Here is a 20,551-nt window from a genome sequence, read left to right as displayed (position 1 = left end):
GAAAAGTCAAACATTAAAGCCTGGTTTCAAAGACAGGGCTTAGATTCAGCCAGGATTAGGCCTTAGTTCAATTAGGGCATTCAAAGTGTTTTTTATAAAAGTGTCTTAGAAAAAAACCCAAAAACATGTGCATCTTTAGACAAAACAATGGCGCCGCCACTGATATATTTTAAGATATGTCAGTGCAAGGAATAGGCTTAAGCCTTGTCTGTGAAATTATGTAAAAAGAGTGCAGCCTTCAGTCGAATTTAAAGGTTTGTTTTCAGATAACAAAGGATATGCAGAAGAACTGCAAACATTTTCTTTACTTTACCAGTAAAGGTTATTGATCACAGCTTTACAGCAAAAAGACGAGGAACAGGAGAGAAAACCATCTGAGCTGAATTGGACAAAATGGCAGCAAAAATTTTGCCTTATCTAAAAAAAAAAAAATTGTTGCTACAATATATGATTCAAGAACCAATTAAATCAAAATTTCCATCTAGTAACATCTACTCATTTTTTTAGAGAAACTTGAAAAAAAAATTGAATTCAACAAATTTCACTCAATTCAGGTTTATTATTTTATAATCAACAACTCACTGCTTAACAGATTATACATTGAAAAGAGGTCTGACAGTAGTTCGGTGTATTGTTTAGCCTATGTTGTCAGTGCGAACTCACTTTTCCTACAGAGCTCAATCTCCAGCAAACATTACACCTCCCTTTAGTTCAGTGCTTTGAGGCCTCAATTTGCTCTAAACAAAGGGCACTTGACATAATAGCACAGCCTGACACTCCGACCATTACACTAAACACAGCAGCTCATTAACTGCTCAAAGAGCATTGGTTCTCAGTTAAGACACTTCTTAAGTATGACCACAGACTTCAGGCAGCTTTTCACTTTAGTTTGATCGGTATACATCTAGTCAATATCCAAACAAGAGCTTCTATGATTCACTATGGAGAGAAAGTGGGAATATTCATGGTTCAGCCAACAAGGTGATGATCACCATCTTAAAAAAACAAACAAAACAAAAACACTTGTAGCTATATGTAATATGTGCAATATGGAGCTAAATGTGTCTAACTAGTGTATTTTTTTTAAATTGTTTGAATGCATCTACTCAACATCCTGTAAGACTGGACTTCATTCTCTTGATGGACATTTAAATGTTTAGATTCCAAGCTATACTTATTACTTATGGTGAAAGTAACCGAGATGCCAAAAACATGCTTTAATTTCAAAAATCATTGTGTCATTCAAAAGCTGTCATTCTCATTGAGGAGACATACTGCAAACAATACACACAATATATGTATAAAAAGTTAAAAGCCCAAAGAGCAAAGTGTTTGTCAGGAATCGCTGGGCAGTATCTTAAAGCATATTTATTTCTTTAAAAATAAAGATCGGTAAAAAAAATTTTTTAAAAGTGCAAATCCTCATTAAAAGAAACATTTTCAAAAAGATCCAAATCAAAGCTGTGTGTGATAGAGATTTCTTCCACAGTCACATTCTTATGTGCAAAGTGTAAAATCCTCTTTGGCTCATGTTCACATTTTTACTGTCTGAAGTAACACACGTCATCCATGGCTGCTGTGATTCTGCGAGAATGGAGAGATTTAAATCACAAATAAAATAAACCCAATGAGCTTTCAGTCACGTCCCACAAGAAATCTTTATATAACTCGCTGGCGCAGGCAGAGGGTGTTGTTTATTATGGACACATATTTCACAAGCTCTTTAATGTTTGTGAATTTTAGACATCATTGTCTAGGGATAAATAAAAGTGATAAAAAGGAAACGGGTGTTTTTACCTCTGGGCCTGGTATCCTCCCTCACACAGGTTCACTAAAGCATACAGGTGTCTCAGAGCGTATTCATACTGCAACAAGAGAGAAGAGATGTCTCATACACAGTATACCACAACTAATGATGCAGAAATCCTGAATGTTTGTACCTCCTGCTGGTGCCAGTTGAAGCAGTGTTTCTTGTAGTGCTTGACAGCGGTTTTGTAACATTCATACTGTGTGAGATCTTCACGTCCATCCAGATAATCCCTCATTTCTTCTTTGTCCTCGACCACATGCTCCACGATCTTACGCATAGTGTTACCAAGCAGTTCCCGCGTCTACAAAAACAAGCACAAAAGCTATTATAATATGATACTCTTGACTGAAATCTATGACTCTGACATCACTTTCAGTATAGCAAGTAGTGTCGCATACACTACCATTCAAATGTTTGGGGTCTGTAAGATTTCTTATGTTCACCAAGGAAGCATTTATTTGATAAGATAATTTTTTTTTTAAATATCCATTTTAATATTTTTAAAGTGTAATTTATTCTGAATTTTCAGCATCATTAATCCAGTCTTCAGTCACATGATTCTTCAGAAATCATTATAATATGCTGATTTGCTGCTCAAGAAATATTTATTACTATTATACTTCTTATTGAAAACCGTTGTGCTGCTTAATATTTTGGTGGAAACTGATAACTTTTTCTTTTTTTTAAATTCTTTGATGAATAGAAAGGTCAAAAGAACAGCATCTATTTGAAATAGAAATCTTTTGCAACAATATAAATGTATTTACTGTCACTTTTGATCAAATTAATCAATCCTTGTTAAATTAAAGAATACATTTATTAACAATAATAATCTTACTGAACCCAAATTGGTAAAAAGCAGTGCTACAAACCTGTAGATGTGCATGGATGCCATTCATGAGACCAACAACAGTCTCAATGTCATTAGACTTAGCGAGTTTTCTCTTCATGATTGCGAGGGGCACATCGGGGCTCCTCATGAGATCATGTTCAGCGATCACAGGCAACGAAACCGGCTCGGCTGCCTTATCAAGACCTTTAGAGTTACCCTGGAATGCCATCACCTTCATGTGGGACAGCGTCTAAAACATAAACAAACCAAAACAGTTACATTTGGCAAGTACTGACATGCAGACGCTACACAGAACACCATTTAAGCTTTCAACAGACACTTCCGTGTCAATAAAGTATACATGACTTTAAATGAAAACTTCTGGAGCAAGCTGAGAATATATGACATACACTAGACCACGAATGAACATACAGCGCATATCAATATCCATCATTTAGTTAATAAACTAATCCATATTCAGGATGCTACTCACAGTTGCTAGAGTTTAGGGACCTGTGCATGAGCACAGAAATGGTGATAATTATTTATTAATTTATTATTATTTCCACTGTAACTTCCTTCCAGTCAGGGTCCAAAAAAACATTTTTGCAACAGCTGGAACTAGTAAACTGTGAATTTACCAGCCATTAATGATTATTCATTATCATTAAATACAATTTCATGCAACATCTTTTTTTGGCATTACATTTAAAATTTGTTCCTGTCTATTCAATAAATAATCAGTTTGCAGCACAGATAATTGTGCCTTTTCACAGTATCACTGATGCGACTCAATCTTGCAATTCTAGTGTATAGACAGTGTGCCTTATTTTAACGCATTCCTAATCTTTACTGAATGTCTTTCATAGACAGTGTTTTTGAGTGCATTACCTTGTTTCCATACTGCATCACATGGCTAGTGTTGGTTTTGGCCTTTACAATCTTGAACTGCTTGGCCAAAGTCTCTTTGCTCAGATCCTCCTAAAGAAATAAACACACAACACCATTTAAAACACCTTCCCACGATCTGCGTGATTCCAGGTTCTATCGTGAGCTGCCCTGCTCTCATTATGATCAGACGGTTCATGCTGAATACATTGTTTTCTCTTGGATTTTTCTTCAATTTGGACCTCTGTCCCAGATTTGTGTACTAACCACGTCGGAGTCTTCCATCCAGTTGACACTGTACAAGTCTCCCAGGTAGGTTTCTCTGGCCTCGTCGTAGTAACAGGCATATGAGGACTCATCAGGGTTGGCAGCGGTTGTAGCGTAGACTGGGACACACACCCGGATTATACATACTATGTTATTTACACACAGCAGCATGTGGGATGAAGTTAGAAAAAAAACTCACCATTAATGTCAACAGGCAGAGGCTTCATCATAGAGCCAGATTCACAGGCCTCAATATAAAATACCATCTGTGTGCGAGACAGGGTTGCAGATTTAAAAAAAAGAAAAAAGAAAAAAAAGACAATAACAACAAGTAATGGGGTTTTTACAGAAATTATGGATTGCATGCATCTTATTAATGAACACGTGTAACACTCACCTTCTTGTATTTGTTGTTTTGGTGCATGTAATTGATGGTAGCCATCAGGTCATCTACAATGAGCTAAAAGTAGAGGCATGATTTACTGTAAGTTTCTAGATCTAAAAGCAATTAAATTAAATTAATTCCCATTAATTTATAAACATGTCATGCATAAGGAAGTTAAGCAATAACTCCTCTTCCAAGCTGCTCACGCACAATTACTGAAAAAGTTGTCGTTTCAGCAGGTTGTCGATATAACTCATGGCTAAACTTCCTGAGTTAAATGTGTTACTCATTATACGACAATTTTCTATGTCAGCTGACCTATTGCTTCAGTATCTTCAGTGGGGGGTGATAAAAGTAAGATCATTTGGGATGTTTTGGTTTAAATTAGCCATTTTTTTCCTATAAACTTCTTAATTATGTGGAATATATCATTTGTAATGACATCAGAAAATTATACACAATAGAAGCATATACACAAGTGGTCTCAGTCCTTTGAAGAGAACTGTGTAGTGTACGTGAGACGACCTGAAAGGATCAGATTCAGCTAAAATGACCACAGGAAATAGAAAGTGCTTACATCATCATTAGGGAAGGCCAGCAGACCTGGTGCTCCATGATCGGTGAAATACACAAACACATGATCATTTGGACCACTGCCAAGAGGAAGAACAAAAAACAAAAACACATCACAAGACCGGTTTTACACATATCGGTCTCAACGTGCACAAACAGACAGAGACTAGATTTTACAGGAACTGAGGGCAATAAATTAAGTAAGACAGTAACCGGTGCCACAGGCTAATTTACATTTCAATACAAATGTATCAGAGACACACAGAAAAATAAAACATGCTAATGACCCCTAACCCCCCCTCTGCCACAGTTTTATGGTAACTTGCCTTTTCAGCACTTTTCCAGATCCTCCCTTCACACCAGCAGAATCACCCTTCAACACCGCCAGGAAGTTCTGAGGGGTCACGTCCTGTGTCACAAACACACAATATTAGTGATCTGATGCCAAACACACTGCATACCACTTCAAATCTCAGAGACAGAATTACATGTATTGACTCACATCACCAATGTAGTCCTTCAGCACTCCTTTGTAAACATCTGTTCCATTGGGTCTGTTTATGATCACTCCTTTGGTTGGGTTACTGGACACACAAAAACAGTCATATTAACCTCTGTACTGAAAAGGCTTTTGGTTTTAAGGAGCAAAAATTGACAAATTGGTGCAAACTATAATTATTAAAAGACAACAAACAATAATAAAAAGACCTTTCTCCAACACTTATCAAAATAGGTTTAAAAATTAACCCAAAAACATGTGACTAAGCCAACGATCAGATAACACATTTCTTTCTTTCATCGTTTAATTCAGCCGGAACACCTGACCTACATTTGAATTCATTATCAAAAGCAACACATGTCACAGTTGCACAACTTTCAGTAAAACAATAAAATAAAGATTAAAATTTCACCTCTTTCCGCCCCTTATGATTCAGCATTTTCAAAAAATAAATAAAAGCATTTCCAGTGTGGATCTCATGATACTTGTCCAAACCACACATCCTGTTTCACCTCAATCGACAACAATAATGTAATGCAAAATTTTTCATATTTAGAGAAAAAGTTATTATTTAGATCTAGGCTACTTTGTTTATGCCAAATAAATTAATAAATATAATTTGATTTAAGAGTTAAATGCAAAGCGATTTGTGAGATTCACCCAACAAATAAACGAGCACACAGCAGAAAACCCTGACATGCTACAATTCATGTATTTTTATTTTGGCAGACTTCTGGCTTCTGGTGGTTAAATTAGATACTTGTGACTTCTGCAAAGGCACAGACTCAAAGCTCTGTTTGAGTGTATGTACATGTGCGAACATGTGGTTGAGCTAAATAATTTATAGGAGTTTGCTTTAGGAAGACACAACTTTACCAAAGCGTTTAAGGGGAAGTGATCATATTGGTGTCAATGACAAATTACCCAACAGACGATTAAGAGGTCTTTTTTGTATCTGAAAAAGCGAATACATCACATTTTCTACAATCTGAGGCAATGTGGGTTAAGTGCTTGTTCCTCTATCACTATTAGACCTTTGAGCAAAGGAACACCAAGTCAAATCTTACTAGCCTCGATCCAGTAACTCGTGTTACCAGCTCAGGGGCCGTATTCACAAAGAATTTTATTTTACCACAAGGAGTACTCCTAAATCAAACTAAAATATTTTAGCTAGGAGTTCTCTTAAAAGTTATTCACAACGCCTTTCAGACCTACTCTTAGTAAGGAAAAATGACAACTCCTAAACTAAGAGTGATTCTTCGTTGCTATGGATGACGTCAATTCTCATGCACGAGTTTCCTCGCAATGATCACATGATTGTTTTTTAGATGACAGGACCATCATGCGGAACATAACACAGACGCAACAAATCATGGAATTACAACATTTAAATATGTCTGTGTCCTACACAAAATATTAGTAATGTCATCGAAATGCATATATAATGACATGTTTGTGCAGGCCCCAGTGAAGTGTAATTCTAAAAAGGCAGAGAGAGAGAGAAAAGTCGTGAATTAAATTAAAATAAATCAAGGTAGCCTGATACCCTAATGAAACCGCCACTTGCCTAATAATGAAAAATGACACTTGCATTAACACTTGCTTGGTTAATTGACATCCTATTAATATGGAAGCTTGTTTCCTGAATAAAAAAATAAAAAAATAATTTCGACTTTATCTCACAATTGCGAGATATGAAGTCAGAATTGTGAGAAATAAAGTCGAAATTGCGAGATATAGGAAGTCGCAATTGTGAGATAAAAAGTCGCAATTACCTTTTTTATTTTTCATTCTGTGGCGGAAACAAGCTTCCATAGCCTAAATAGACTACTTAAAGCAACGAAATGTTGCTCCTATTGAAGTAATGTAATAGTTGAATGACGTGGATTATGAACTCGCCAAAACGGAAAAGAAAGCCCACTTGACGCAGGATCAGTTACTGGTGCTGGCCCAGTTGGTGCTAAAAAAAAAAAAAAAAAAAAAACATAATAAAAGGGAAATTCGACACTAGGATATCAAGCAAAACTAAGCGTGAGACATGGGAGAGGATTTGTTTGCAGATCAATACAGCATTCCCGCTTGTGTCGCAGACCCCGGACGACTGCGAGAGGCGGTGATATGCGCTACAATCCTTTGTGAATAGGTCTTAGTGAGTTAGGAGTCCTCTCGACTTCTTTTAAGCTGTCCCAGACTTAGGTGCTACTTTTAGGGCTAAAATGCTTCATGAATTACTCTTATTGAAAAAAATTAGGATTCCTAAAGTTAGGAGTGACACGCCCATTATTTTTAGGAGTTGCTCCTAAATACACCAGTTAGGAGCTACTTTTAGCCTTAAAATTCTTTGTGAATACGGCCCCTGGGCCCGTATTCATAAAGATTCTAAGAATCCTCTCAGAAAACTCTTAATTTAGCTTAAAAACTTTTACGTAGGAGTCTTAGCTTAAGAGCGATTCGGGACCGATCTGAGAGCAACTCTGAGTAAGGAAAAGACAAAAAAAATTATCTTGGTGAGGAGGCGGGGCTGACCCCGTTGCTATGTATGACACAATCTTTTGAAGACTGTGATTGGTTGGTTGTCCAAGAAGGAAAAAAACAGTGATTTTAAGTATAGGGTCTATTCTAAGCCTTCACTTTGAAATTACATGCGTAATTTTCCCTATTTGACCATTCTCATACACACACACACATTATATTTGTGTATATAAATCCTTTTTTTTATTTACCATACTGTTAATTTCCTATAAGGTATTTGATTGGATTAGAATGATAAAAATTGTTCCACTGTCTATTTAAGTGGTGGTTTGAATGTTGGTTTTAATGTAGCAAACATGGAATTAAGATGCTTAAGGGTTAAGATGCTTTCTGAATTACTTTTTTCTTTACTAGGATTTTTTCTTTAATTTTAAGAGTAAACGCCCACATTTCTAAGAATTTTCTTAGAATTTTGTCACTAGGAGCTACTCGTTGCATTAAGATTCTTTATGAATACGGGCCCTGATCTTTAACCACATACCAGTGGTACTCAACCAGGGTGCCGGGCCCACTGCAAATGTCTAAGGGGTCCCAATAAGACTTATTTAAATACTTTACATTTAGTTTCATTTTAATGAACATGCTAAATATACTGTATACTACACACTAATAGGTGGTGATAGGGCAGTGGATAAGACAAATGCCTTTGGTGTGAGAGACCGGGTTCAAATCCACTGTGAGACACCAATGTGTCCCTGAGCAAGACACTTAACCCCTAGTTGCTCCAGAGGCGTGCGACCTCTGACATATAGCAATTGTAAGTCGCTTTGGATAATAGCGTCAGATAAATGTAAATGCACTAAAAATAATTGTGCAAGATTATACTGACTTTTTTTGTTAATTTATTTTCAGCTATAACAGAAGTAAAAACAGGTACATATCAGCTTAGATAGAAGGGTCTTTGAATATTGTTTTAGACATATGGAGGCTGAGAACCACTGCATAATACAAGTCATACTCACTCGGAATTCTGAGCAAGATCATCATACATCATCACCACAATCTGCTCATCGGGAATTCCGTTCTTATGGACAATCTGATATGCATGGCACACATCAGCCTATAGGCACACACAAATTAATAAATTAATATCTAAACAGACTTCAGATAAGGCAACGGACTAATAATTTGGAAAAACATGTACTTTCTCCACCTCAAAGATCACTTCATTTCTCACCTGGTGTCTGTAATTGTACCAGCCATTCGATCCGGCCACAATGACGACCCAGTGTTTCCCACCGTCTGGCTGCTCGGCAGGGAAACCACTCACTACCAGCCCCAGGCTCAGGGCGAGAACTGAAACTGCCACTGTCTGTGCGATCATCTCTGCAAATCTATTGACAATAGAGATGGAAAATAAACCAGAAAAAAAAATATATAATTTTCAATTTATACTTTCTTTTACATACAATTTTTACCATTTACAGTAAGTATTTGAAATTATACCAAGCCTTTATAGTCTTTATAGGAACATTTTAACATGTAAATTTGTGATTCGCCCTAAAAGGAAACATACACAACATATGCTCCATTTACTAACATGACACAAACATCTAAATTGCAAGTCACATTACAGAATGTAAATTTTTCTGTAACCGTTATATAAATACGACGTATAGCTGTGTTGACTTTAACTCGGACACATTGTGTTTTCTTGATGTTACTGTAGGGTTACAGTAAGGCTGAGATAAAATATATAGGGTGAAATTATAAAAATGTATTTTTTTTTAGCTTATTCCAAAATTCCTCTTACAAATGTTTATCTTTATACCCCATTTCTGCAAAAAACAGTTACAACAGTTATGGTTACTACTGTAATACATCTCCTTAAACAGAATAATAATCTGTCACTGTGTTGAATGTCTCTTTTTAGATGATAATGGTACAAATACCGAATTTAATTGGGGTAATAAAGACTGTAGCAATTTGGGCGGTAAACGGTGTTTACCGTGATATATTTTTGCAAGTGGTCTCGTGATCATCCTATAAACAAACAAGGAAATCAGGGAGGGATACAATAATAACAGCAGGCCATTAGGGGGTTAAAACTATTCTCCTTTTAGCTGAATTAAGTAACGTTATTTAACCTTGAGGTGATCACTTATACAAAACACAACCAAACAAAATGAGTAGAGTTAATACAAAATAAAGATATTAGTAGTTATATGAGCTTACCTGCTACTGTAGCGCTGCCCGAGCTGCGGACCTGGAGCGACGCAACGCTTTATTACAACCTAAGAGACGGGCACTCGTGTGCAGCAGCCAATCAGCGCAAACGGACTCGATGCTCTAACCAATCCGCTCAATACGGCTCAGCCCAGCATCCAATCAAGTTAGATCCATGGGCGGAGCCTCAACTGACCACCTGACTAGTCGGTCATGTGCTACAGCTACAGAGTTTGACTGAAAACAAAACAAAAATATTGGAAACTTTTCTATATTATAGACATAGATTGATGCATTGAAGTGCTCTCACGCTCTGACAAGAAACGCCTAACCGTTGTGAAAGTTAATGGGAAATGCCTCACATGCATGATGCATTAGGGGATTTAATGATTGGTTAGAAAAACTTTATTCATAATTTTACTGTAAGCTTCAGCATAGACACCCGTCTTACTTTTTCATTATCTAGGCAGAATAAATGCGAGCACATGATCAGATCATCCGTTTGTCATATGACTGCTATTTCACTACACCCACGCATTTTTTTTTATTGTTGGGCTTTTCTCACCTGTTTTTACAGGTGTCATGTGTGAGAGATAACAGAGTATGCCATTATGTAAAGTGTCTCTGTAAGCAGCCATGTTTAGAATTTTGATTGTAGTTTATGCTGATTCAAAACAGATCTAATATTCAGTGTTGTTTTATAATAATATGTTGCTAGTACTATTTTCAGTTATCTTGGGTAACCCCTCTACAGTTTCTAATTTACTACTTGTGTGACACCTCAGTCTTTAAGTCAATGTATTGAGATAGAATAGTTGAATTCCAATTCTCATCTGTGTTTGTAATCATAATACCACAAAGAAAGTCTTCTTATTGTTCATAATACTAGACTGACTTGGATGACAAAAAACATTCAAAAGTTCTCATAGATTACTGTGAAACTAAAACCTTTGACACCAAATGTACTTTTTTATCTTAGCAATAATGTATTACACCAGTATTATAGTCCCTTCACTGGCTCTGTAATATTAGAATTCATTGTAAATTCTTCTGCAGGTGTACACGTTGACAGCCACACAGGCTTGTTCCTCAAAAAGTCCCTTCGTCATTTTAACAGTTTTCTCTGCTGTTCACATGATCTCTGATTCTAATAATCAGACAATGAAACCAGGCAATGATGACCTAAGCAAGATTTTTTTTTGGAACAATTTAACACCGTGTTGACAAAGTTGATATTGTTGCTTCATGTATGGTCAGATGTGTCATTATAAAATTGTTACAAGGTTTTTGACCAGAAAATGTTGGACAATTTCATGCTCCCAACTTTGTGGGAATCTGTTTGGGGATGCCCCCTTCCTGTTCCAACATGACTGCGAACCAGTGCACAAAGCAAGGTCCATAAAGACATGAAAGAGCGAGTTTGGTTTGGAGGAACTTGACTGGCCTGCACAGAGTCCTGACCTCAACCTGATAAAACACCTTTGGGATGAATTAGAGCGGACGTTGCAAGCCAGGCCTCGTCCAACATCAGTGCCTGATCATGCGCTTCTAGAAGAATCGTCAGAAATTCCCATAAACACACTCCTAAACCTTGTGGAAAGCCTTCCCAGAAGAGTTGAAGCTGGTATAGCTGCAAAGGGTGGGCCAACTCCATAAACCCTACGGATTAAGAATGGGATGTCATTAAAGTTCATGTGCATGTAAAGGCAGATGTCCAAAAAATTGCCAATAGTGTATGTGGGCACTCAGTTTTTTCTGCCATTTGGCCAAAATCTCATGTTATTAAAGACTAAGTGCTACGCAGAAGCTATAAGACAGTATTGGCTATGACTGTACGACAATGCTAGGCTAAGACAGTCTTCTCCACTCCTAAAATACATAAACTTCAGCCTTAGTGTTTTTTAGGTAAAGATTAAGAAAACGCTGTAGTTCTTTATTTACCTGTGCATTGCAAACAAGCAGAGATGTTTCAAACTGCGTGCGGCACTTCATGAGGCAGGGTCATGAGTTTTTACTTATAGTTTGAGAAGCCAATGGAGCTACGAGATTTAGTCACAAGCTCTTTTCGTAATACTTTTTTTTTTGGCTAAAATTTTGCAAAACCCACAGACAGACATAATGGGTGACCAATAGTAATGATGTATGAAAAAGTAAAATAAAATGATGCAATATGGAGATACGATCGCCCAACAGCAACCATAATTAATTAAAGTTTCATGACTTAAAAATAATTTAAAAAAAACAATTTGAGTGTCCATCCGTTCACAAATTAACTTTTTAAGTACCGTTTATACTGCTTGCAAATGAACTGTTACGATATCTCATAAAGTAAACATAAATATCAAGAAAACTATATCAGGACATGTTTATAGTTTGTTATATTTTGACATATAAAGAAATTCAGATGTTTCCTTCCAATTATTACGGTTTTATAACACAAAATCAATGTGAAATTACCTTAAAATATAAAATGAGACTGGTTACACAGGATTCACACACCGTGACTAACATTTTCCCAAAAGCGCTTTAATTTTTTTAATTTTAAGATATCGGTTTTATTTATTTACTGCTTTTCTTTAACCTAAAGCCATTGTACCCATATACAGATTATGCCAGTGACCACAGCCAAAGCAATGAATAACTGCACTTAATTTATATTAAAAAACATTACTGATTGGCGAATTGAGCCATTCCGTGATCCAGTCACTGGTATCGTTTTATGATGGCTATTTTAATGGCCCGGAAATTTCGTTCCCAGATCACATGAATATGAGTTCATGCCCCAGATACAATATGCACTTCATTTCATCCTTCTCATAAAAGAATATCATCAGTCTCGCAGGTACAGGACATATTTATGCATTGTCTTTATTTGTCCCGTAAATGAAAAACAATATAACAAAATGTAAATACAATAATAAATATTCAAAGCCAAATCTTTATACAGACACATTTATATATTCGTACATACCTACATGTGGTTAAAAACCACTTCTGTCCTCAAGCTAAAGAAAAAAGTCAAAATGGCAGAAAAGAATGTGTCGATTTCGCATTTTGCATTCCAAAGGCAACGGTAACCATGGCGATTTAAACCGTGGAGGAATAAATAATGTGTGATCTTAGAAAGTAGTGCACAGCTGCAAATCAAAAACAAAAATAAAACAAATCATAGTGCAAGTTAAAGTTTCTTATAACACCTGTCTCTTTGTTTTCAAATGGATCCTCAACAAAATAAATGAGGATAAAAAAATGATGAAGAAAAAAAAAGGATGACATAAGAGAGCTCTGTACTGGAAGCACCTGCTTCCGTTTTAACATCATCATCATCCTCACTGCAATCTTCTGTCTTTCTTGGCAGCTAGTAAAACAGTCTGTCACATGATTCACTGCATGTCCAGGGCAGCACTGTGCACCTGATGTATTTTGGCAGAAAATACAAAATAAAACTTGATTATAGCTGTAATAAAAAAAAGCTGCTTTCTCTGCGTGTACATCAAGCTTGGCTTTAGTGTTCCCTGTGAGTTTGCATGTGTTTACAGTCAGACAACTGATGAGATGCATAGAAACCAATAAACAGAATGAGACCGCAGCTGCTCATAAAGGAGAGAAAAAGAGAGAGAAGAGTTTACAGAAGCTGATCTCTCATGCAGCATATCCGAGGAACACAGAGCAAGGCAGCTTTCTGTCCAGATCCGAGCAAGTGTGCTTACAGCGTGTGAGTGTGTACGTTCTGCTTTTGCACGATTCCCTGGATTCCTGCGCCCGATCAGATGCTGGAAATGAGTGTGGCCTCATTCCTCCTCTGGACTGACACTAGATGAGTGTGTCCTCACACCTCTGCCCCCAGTTCAATCACTCCCGTCTCTATAATGGGAACCAGTTTATCATCCACCTGGACCAGCAGGATGGTCTTATCAATGTGAGACCGACTAACCGGATCACGACTGCAAGGCACCCAACGATGAACCACCTATGGAGAGAGAGAGTAGTGGGAAATTAGAAACCTTTTTTTATTTTTTCTCAAAATTACTATATTTCTTCTTTTTTTGCACAAGATAACTAAGAATTCTAGGGAAAATGTGCTTAATTGTCATCAAAATAATCTATATATAATTATATAAGGGGTGTAACAGTACAGAGAAGTCACGGTTCGGTACTGTAATGGAATTGTAGAAGACTGATGTAATGTATCACGTCACCTTTGCCATGCTCCTATTCTACAAAAACTGTTGTGTTCTTTTTGCTGGTGGGATTCTCTCTGAAATTGGTCTGAGATCTTCCCGGCCGTATTAAAGCATATTCTAAGGCATTGTCTGAAGTCTGTCTAGTTAATGCTGCGCACCAGGTTAGTGGAACTCTAGAGATCTTAATCCCAAGTGATAGTGTTTATAAGGGACGAGTAATTCTTAGGCATCTTACGTGGTCAGAGTAGCTACACTTAGGCGACAACCAATGCGGTTAGAGTGGTAGAGACACCTAGTTTGACTTCAGTCAGGTGCGTAGGGGAATTTCTACTACAGTACATATCTTGGTTTTGGGGTCACGGTTCGGTACAACAGGAAGAAGCAACAAATCCTCAGAGCTAGGTTTCTATTCATTTATTTTGAACAGACAGTAGTGCAAATTACAGTTTGCTCCACCGAGCGGAATTTAGTCGCCCCTGAGGTATTTGGTACAGTACAGACACCTTTACTGTATTACCTTCAAGTTGTTTAAAACCTGTGTGGATTTTTTCATCAGATGCTGAACACAATAGATGATGTTTTGAAGAATGTCGGCAACCAAACAGTTGATGGACCCCATTGACTTCCATAGTATTTTATTTTTCCTACTATTGAAGTCAATGAAGTACATCAACTATCTGGTTACCGACATTCTTCAAAATATCTTCCTTTGTGTTAAGCAGAAAAAAGAAATTCAAACAGGTTTGAAACAACTTGAGGGTGAGTAAATGATGACAGAATTTTCATTTTGAAGTGAACTTCAAACTATTTTTTTAATAGTTTTATTTTAAAATAAAAACACTGGTGTGTGATGTACGCACATGACCCTCCATGCCTTCAAGGGGACTCCACTCTCTCCAGAAGTTACGTCCAGATCTCAGTCTCATGCTCTCATCTGGCCACACCAGCTCCTTCCTCTTGGGATGATTCATCACGTCCAACACCTGACTCACATCAACAATCTACACACAAAAAATGCATACATTTCATGATAAAAACAAATTTCACAAAGGGTCAAATGCAAGAAACCCAGACGCTCACCTGCACCCTGTAGGAGATGTCGTCCCTCCTCAGACAGGACAGCGAGGGATTGTGATGATGATGGTGGATGTAGTGAAGATGATGATGGGGGTGAGGATGGATGTCTGTCCCCAGGCCTAAGGCTTCGTTTCCCAGCAGGCCTGCAAGCGTGTGGGCGTGTCTTTTGCAGGGCGGGATGGAGTGGGCGGAGAGAGAGCTGGATGGGCCGGGCGGGTCGGGGTTGGCGGCTGAAGCGTTGCCCAGGCGGAGTTGCAGGGAGGTGGGCAGCGTACGGAGAGATAGCTGGCTGCTGGAGGAACGTCTGCAGGGCTCCAGACCCGTGACAGATGTGCGGAGTGAAGACTGGCGGCTGCTGCTGTGGCGATACGAGGACGACTGACTCACGACAGATGCGCGAGCAGGAGACTGACGCACCAAACCAGACTGAACAGACTGAGAACTCTGACTTGTACCTGAAGAGAGAGAGAGATTATTTATCCATCCATCCATCTCAATCTGTCTGACTATCTATCTATCCAACAAGATTGAAATTGCATAAGGCATAAATAACTTTCACAATCTTTTAACTTTCACAAAATGTTTTGTCACAACAACATGCAATGTTTGTTTCGATGACGTTTCCTTTTCTAGTTTTGTTTGACTATTGCAAATGCTTTGGCAATAAACATACACTCACTAGCCACTTTATTAGGTACACCTTGCTAGTACTGGGTTGGACCCCCTTTTTCAACAAGGTGCTGGAAACATTCCTCAAGAGGTTTTGGTCCATACTGACATGATAGCATCACACAGTTGTTGCAGATCTGTCTGCTGTACATCAATGGCTCCCATTCCACCACATCCCAAAGGAGTTCTAGTAACTGTGAAGGCCATTTTGAGTACAGTGAACTCATTGTCATGTTTAAGAAACCAGTTTGAGATGATTTGCGCATTGTGACATGATGCATTATCTTGCTGGAAGTAGCCATGAGAAGATGGGTGTGCTTTGATTATAAAGGGATGGAGATGGTCAGCAACAATACTCAGGTAGGCTGTGGAGTTGCAATGCTCAATTGGTACAAAGGGGGCCAAAGTGTGCCAAGAAAATATCCCTCACACCATTACACCACCAGCAGCAACCTGAACCACTGATACAAGGCAGAATGGATCCATGCTTTCATGTAATTATTCCAAATTCTGACCGTACCATCTGAATGTCGCAGCAGAAAATCGAGTCTCATCAGACCAGGCAACGTTTTTCCAATCTTCTATTGTCCAATTTTGGTGAGTCTGTGTGAATTGTAGCCTTAGTTTCCTGTTCTTAGCTGACAGGAGTGGCACCCGGTGTGTTCTTCTGCTGCTGTAGCCCATCTACTTCATGGTTCGACATTTTGTACGTTCAGTGATGCTCTTCTGCAGATCTTGGTTTTAACGAGTGGTTATTTGAGCTACTGTTGCCTTTCTATCAGCTGGAACCAGTCTGTCCATTCTATTTCACCCACAGAACTGCCACTCAATGGATATTTTTATCTTTTTTGGACCATTCTCTATAAACCCTAGAGATGCAATCCCAGTAGATCAGCAGTTTCTGAAATACTCAGACCAGCCCGTCTGGAACCAACAACCATGTCACATTCATGCTGTCGGTCCAAATCTGATTATTTGTATATCTGATTGTAATCTGACTGAACACACTGTGTATCGCAACTGTTCGGATCCGTTTTGTATGTCCCCTGGCGCTCTTTAGTTTTCCGGAATATCTGCATTGGTTTCTATGGCAATGACATTGCATTATGTATACGCCAAAAACAACAGCAGTGGAGGGGTTTGTAATACAGATTTTGTCTTATTTACAACATGATAATGTGTAGCCGCTGCACTGGACTACTGTGTCTTATGAGACAGTGGCAGAAATGTAGAAGACTGGTATCCGCCGCTTTATTCAGTGCTGTCATCTCCGCCAGTCTTAAAATTAAATCTTTATACTCTATTGTCTCTATTATATTGTAATTTCCTGCTCGACCGGCACTTTGCAACAAGTTATCCAACCTTGTTTCTGCACTGACTTTCAAGAAGTTTCCTATAATGTCTGACATATTTACATTTTACGTGCCGTGAGAGAGTGACACCACGCGAAATCCGATTAGAGGGGTCAGACTAAAACAGATTTCCAGAATTGTTATTTGAATAGATTTTTAAACCACATTTCCTTCAGGGTTCTGCCCTGACATCCGTGTCTGTGTTGTCTTTGTTTCATGTCTCTATGTTTGTTTTCTATGTCAGCACATGGCTTTGTTTTTGTTTGTGTTTGCTATGTCATGCTCCTGTTCCGCCTCCTTGTTTCCGTTACCACGCACCCTTGCCTAGTCCTTGACTAGTCCTCGTTTGCTTGATTGTTTTCACCTGATCCTCATGTTCTTTTTACCCTTATGTTGTGTCTCTTTCCCTCATGTCTTTGCTGGTTTGTTATGTGCAAACTTTGTGTGCGTGTTATCGCTCAGCTTGTCAGTCAGTTCTAGCATTGTAGTTATTTTCTTTTTAGTTAGTAATTATCTTGTCTTTTTCTGTCTTTTCTTTGTTCCTGATTTTTAGTCTAGTCAAATCCTATTCGTTAAACCTAAAAACTAAGATAGAGGATTTGCAAATATTAACTGGGTGAGGCCTCATTAGAATACAAATTCATCATAATTATATGTTTACCCAGAGAATGATGTGTGTAAGCGTGCAGTGCTGTAGGTCCTGAGCTGTGCTGGGAATCACTTGCTCCTGTCCCAGAATTCCCAGAATTCCCACTGCCACACGACAAGCCACCTGCATCACAATCTTCAACATTCCCGCCACTATTACAACCAGCACCGCAACCCTTACGCAGTCTGCAGTGAGAGAGATAGGTGCCGTTATTGTGACATCAATCAAAAAATATCCATTCTTTCTCATTCAACCACACACACACACCTGTGCCACGTGTTGACGATAAAGTTTCGTATGTTGGCGATGCTGATTGGTCCTCCCAGTATGTGTCCCAGCTGGGGGTGTGTATTACAGTAAGATGTTGTCAGGGGCGACACATATATTGGATATCCGATTGGCTGGTCGCACGAAGAGTTGATCATGTTGCGTAGTGCTTGCTTGGCATTCTGGATGCTTCCACGCTCCGGGTTTCGGTTCCGCAAAAACACCAATTCCTGCTGCTGCCCCGCCCACAGACCGCGCACACACTCCTTATTCACCTAAGAATGCATATGCAACAGAAAATTACTTGTGTCCTAATAAAGTTGTCTTTTCCCTGTGAGTCTATTTTCCTTTATTTTATTTTAATTTTCTTTTTGCCCTCACCTTTATGACCCTGAAGCTGAGGTAGCGTCTGTTAAGCATGATGATCTTGTATTCGTTGGTCCCTTCGTCCAACACGTGTCTGAGGGCGAGCAGAGAGGGAGAGTTGGACAGGACAGCACTGCGCCAGGCCGGGTCGCCCTCATGAGCGATCACTAGCGTCTGCTCGTGTGAAGAAATCGCCTCAAACAACACAGATGATTCCTCATACTCATCAGGGGAGGTGAAGTGATCCTGCAGAGAGAGATTAACTCTGGTTAAAATGTATCCCAAACGCATAAAATAATACAAGACACATTTGATATGACACAGAGAACAGATGACATAGAAATTCATCTCACACGTATCTCACCTGGTGCAGTTTAAGTGACATGCGAATTCCAGGCACAACCACCTTCCTCAGCAGTTCCATGTCAGTAAATATCCATTCATCTCTCACAGATGAGATCCGGAAATCTCCCTTAAACAAGGAATGCAGCCCATAGAGGAACGACTCTAGATTACTGTAAGAACCCAAACACACGCCATCAGAATAAACATGAACACAATAACCGCAAAAAGTGTCTTCATAACAAGCTTTTTGGAAAATCTCCAGCACAGTAAAGGATTTTTGCACCCTCACCTGGACATATGGTGAGATGCAGTTCCCAGAGCTCTCCTTCCCAAAACACACAGACCATAACACAACAAAACCAATGGAGAGTCTTTCTCACTGTCTAGTGGCTGAAAGAAAGAGAGTGAGAGAGGCAGAAGCAATGTAAAATTGTGTTTACAAACACTTCCATTAAAACGTTTAGGGTCAGGAAGATTGATATTTAGATTTTTTTAAACAAATTAATACATTTATTCAGCAAGGATGCACTAAATTGATCACAAGCACCTTCTCTCTCCGTGTGTTGCAGTACTGGATCCAGCTGAGGTAGACGGAGCAGAAACTGTCTCTGGAGATTCCAGCCAGTCTGTGATCATAGTCTTCATCAATATTGGGGTTAAAGGTTGGATCCAGGTCAACATAGTTTCTCTCTCCGCAGCTCTTCAAGCCCTCCAATAAAGCTTCGTTCGCCAGCCACTCCTCCAGTTTAGGAGACGCGATGACATAGTAAATGATGCCCTACACACATACAATAAATAAATGATTTTAAAGACAATTTCAGAACGTTAAACCTCACCTAGCCAGTTTTCAACAGAGCAGTTAGGTACAGGATAGCAATACTTGTGTGCTGACCTTAACGTAGTAGGTCGTGAGGATTCGCCGCAGATCAAACACCTGCAGCATAGACGCAGCACTGTTATCGGTGATGCTGTAGCCCTCCAAGGCGTATTTAGTGACCAGAACCTCCCAGGCCAACCAACGCTGTCCAAACGCAGCATTAAAGGACAGCAGATGGGGAAGATGACCAGGCTCACAGCAACAACAGCTTTCATCTTCTTCAACACCCTCTGTTATCGCCTCCACCTCCCTCTGCTGGCAATACGTCCCTAGGATAGAAATAGGAAAAGCAATGTGACAGAATCTTTTAACTTGAATCATACAATCATTTCAACATTAATAATTCCTTTAAAATTTTACATTTTTTCCACTTGAAGTCAACTTAAAAGCCATTCGAACCATGCACCAAAGCCATGGTCAGTTGTTAATGTGCTCAAGGTTGTGAAATTACTAATGTAATGATTCCTGAATTACCTGTTTTTGTGGCTTAATTTCTACAAATGGTCAGAGTGGATTGGGGAGAGAGCTTTAATTTCTAAATTTAGAGTACATTGAGCAATTCCTGAGTACAACAGCAAAATTCTGTTTTTACATAATATATTACATTTCCAAGAACGAACTTTTAAAAATGTACTCTACCGTTCAAAGGTTTGAGGCAATGCGATTTTTCAATGTTTTTGAAAGAAGTCTCATATGCTCACCAAGCTGATTTATTTAAACAAAAATACAGTAAAAACAGCTAGATTGTGAAATATAATTACAATTAAAATTGTAATTTCTATTTTAACATATTTTAAAATGCTATGTATTCCC

At 38.5% G+C, this 20,551-nt stretch overlaps 2 protein-coding genes across 8 annotated transcripts in view; both read right to left on the bottom strand.

The window, feature by feature from the left end:
• Positions 1 to 539: 539 nt before the first annotated feature.
• lgmn (legumain) lies at positions 540 to 10,267 on the bottom strand. 2 transcript variants are annotated; one of them, XM_077236593.1, is made up of 14 exons: positions 9,962 to 10,267; positions 8,964 to 9,120; positions 8,749 to 8,846; positions 5,258 to 5,339; positions 5,082 to 5,164; positions 4,760 to 4,835; positions 4,195 to 4,257; positions 3,997 to 4,063; positions 3,798 to 3,916; positions 3,534 to 3,623; positions 2,683 to 2,892; positions 1,941 to 2,111; positions 1,798 to 1,865; positions 540 to 1,584 (listed from the first exon to the last, which is right to left on the bottom strand). In XM_077236593.1, the coding sequence occupies exons 2-14, from the start codon at positions 9,108 to 9,110 to the stop codon at positions 1,542 to 1,544; spliced, it is 1,317 nt and encodes a 438-aa protein (XP_077092708.1). In that variant the 5' UTR covers positions 9,111 to 9,120; positions 9,962 to 10,267; the 3' UTR covers positions 540 to 1,541. The 2 variants fall into 2 exon arrangements, with proteins under 2 accessions (XP_077092708.1, XP_077092709.1); XM_077236594.1 differs by lacking the exon at positions 9,962 to 10,267 and having other exon boundaries at positions 8,964 to 9,137.
• A 2,528-nt stretch (positions 10,268 to 12,795) lies between these two features.
• The window catches only part of pcnx1 (pecanex 1), a 33,909-nt gene continuing 26,153 nt past the window's right edge, over positions 12,796 to 20,551 (bottom strand). For all 6 annotated transcript variants that reach the window (XM_077236539.1, XM_077236537.1, XM_077236538.1 and 3 more), the window contains 10 exons: positions 19,754 to 20,007; positions 19,409 to 19,639; positions 19,151 to 19,251; positions 18,881 to 19,031; positions 18,532 to 18,762; positions 18,151 to 18,425; positions 17,896 to 18,068; positions 15,217 to 15,668; positions 14,997 to 15,137; positions 12,796 to 13,922 (listed from right to left, as the gene is read on the bottom strand). In XM_077236539.1, the coding sequence (XP_077092654.1) occupies positions 13,782 to 13,922; positions 14,997 to 15,137; positions 15,217 to 15,668; positions 17,896 to 18,068; positions 18,151 to 18,425; positions 18,532 to 18,762; positions 18,881 to 19,031; positions 19,151 to 19,251; positions 19,409 to 19,639; positions 19,754 to 20,007 (2,150 nt within the window). In that variant the 3' untranslated portion in view covers positions 12,796 to 13,781. The remainder of the gene's footprint in view (positions 13,923 to 14,996; positions 15,138 to 15,216; positions 15,669 to 17,895; positions 18,069 to 18,150; positions 18,426 to 18,531; positions 18,763 to 18,880; positions 19,032 to 19,150; positions 19,252 to 19,408; positions 19,640 to 19,753; positions 20,008 to 20,551) is intronic.

This window comes from Siphateles boraxobius, unplaced genomic scaffold, assembly GCF_051911475.1.
Source record: "Siphateles boraxobius isolate OS27281-9 unplaced genomic scaffold, OSU_SipBor_1 20, whole genome shotgun sequence".
NCBI classification, from domain to species: domain Eukaryota; kingdom Metazoa; phylum Chordata; class Actinopteri; order Cypriniformes; family Leuciscidae; genus Siphateles; species Siphateles boraxobius.
The sequence above is the reverse complement of the archived record's forward strand: the minus strand, read 5'-3'. Positions and strand labels throughout refer to the sequence as shown.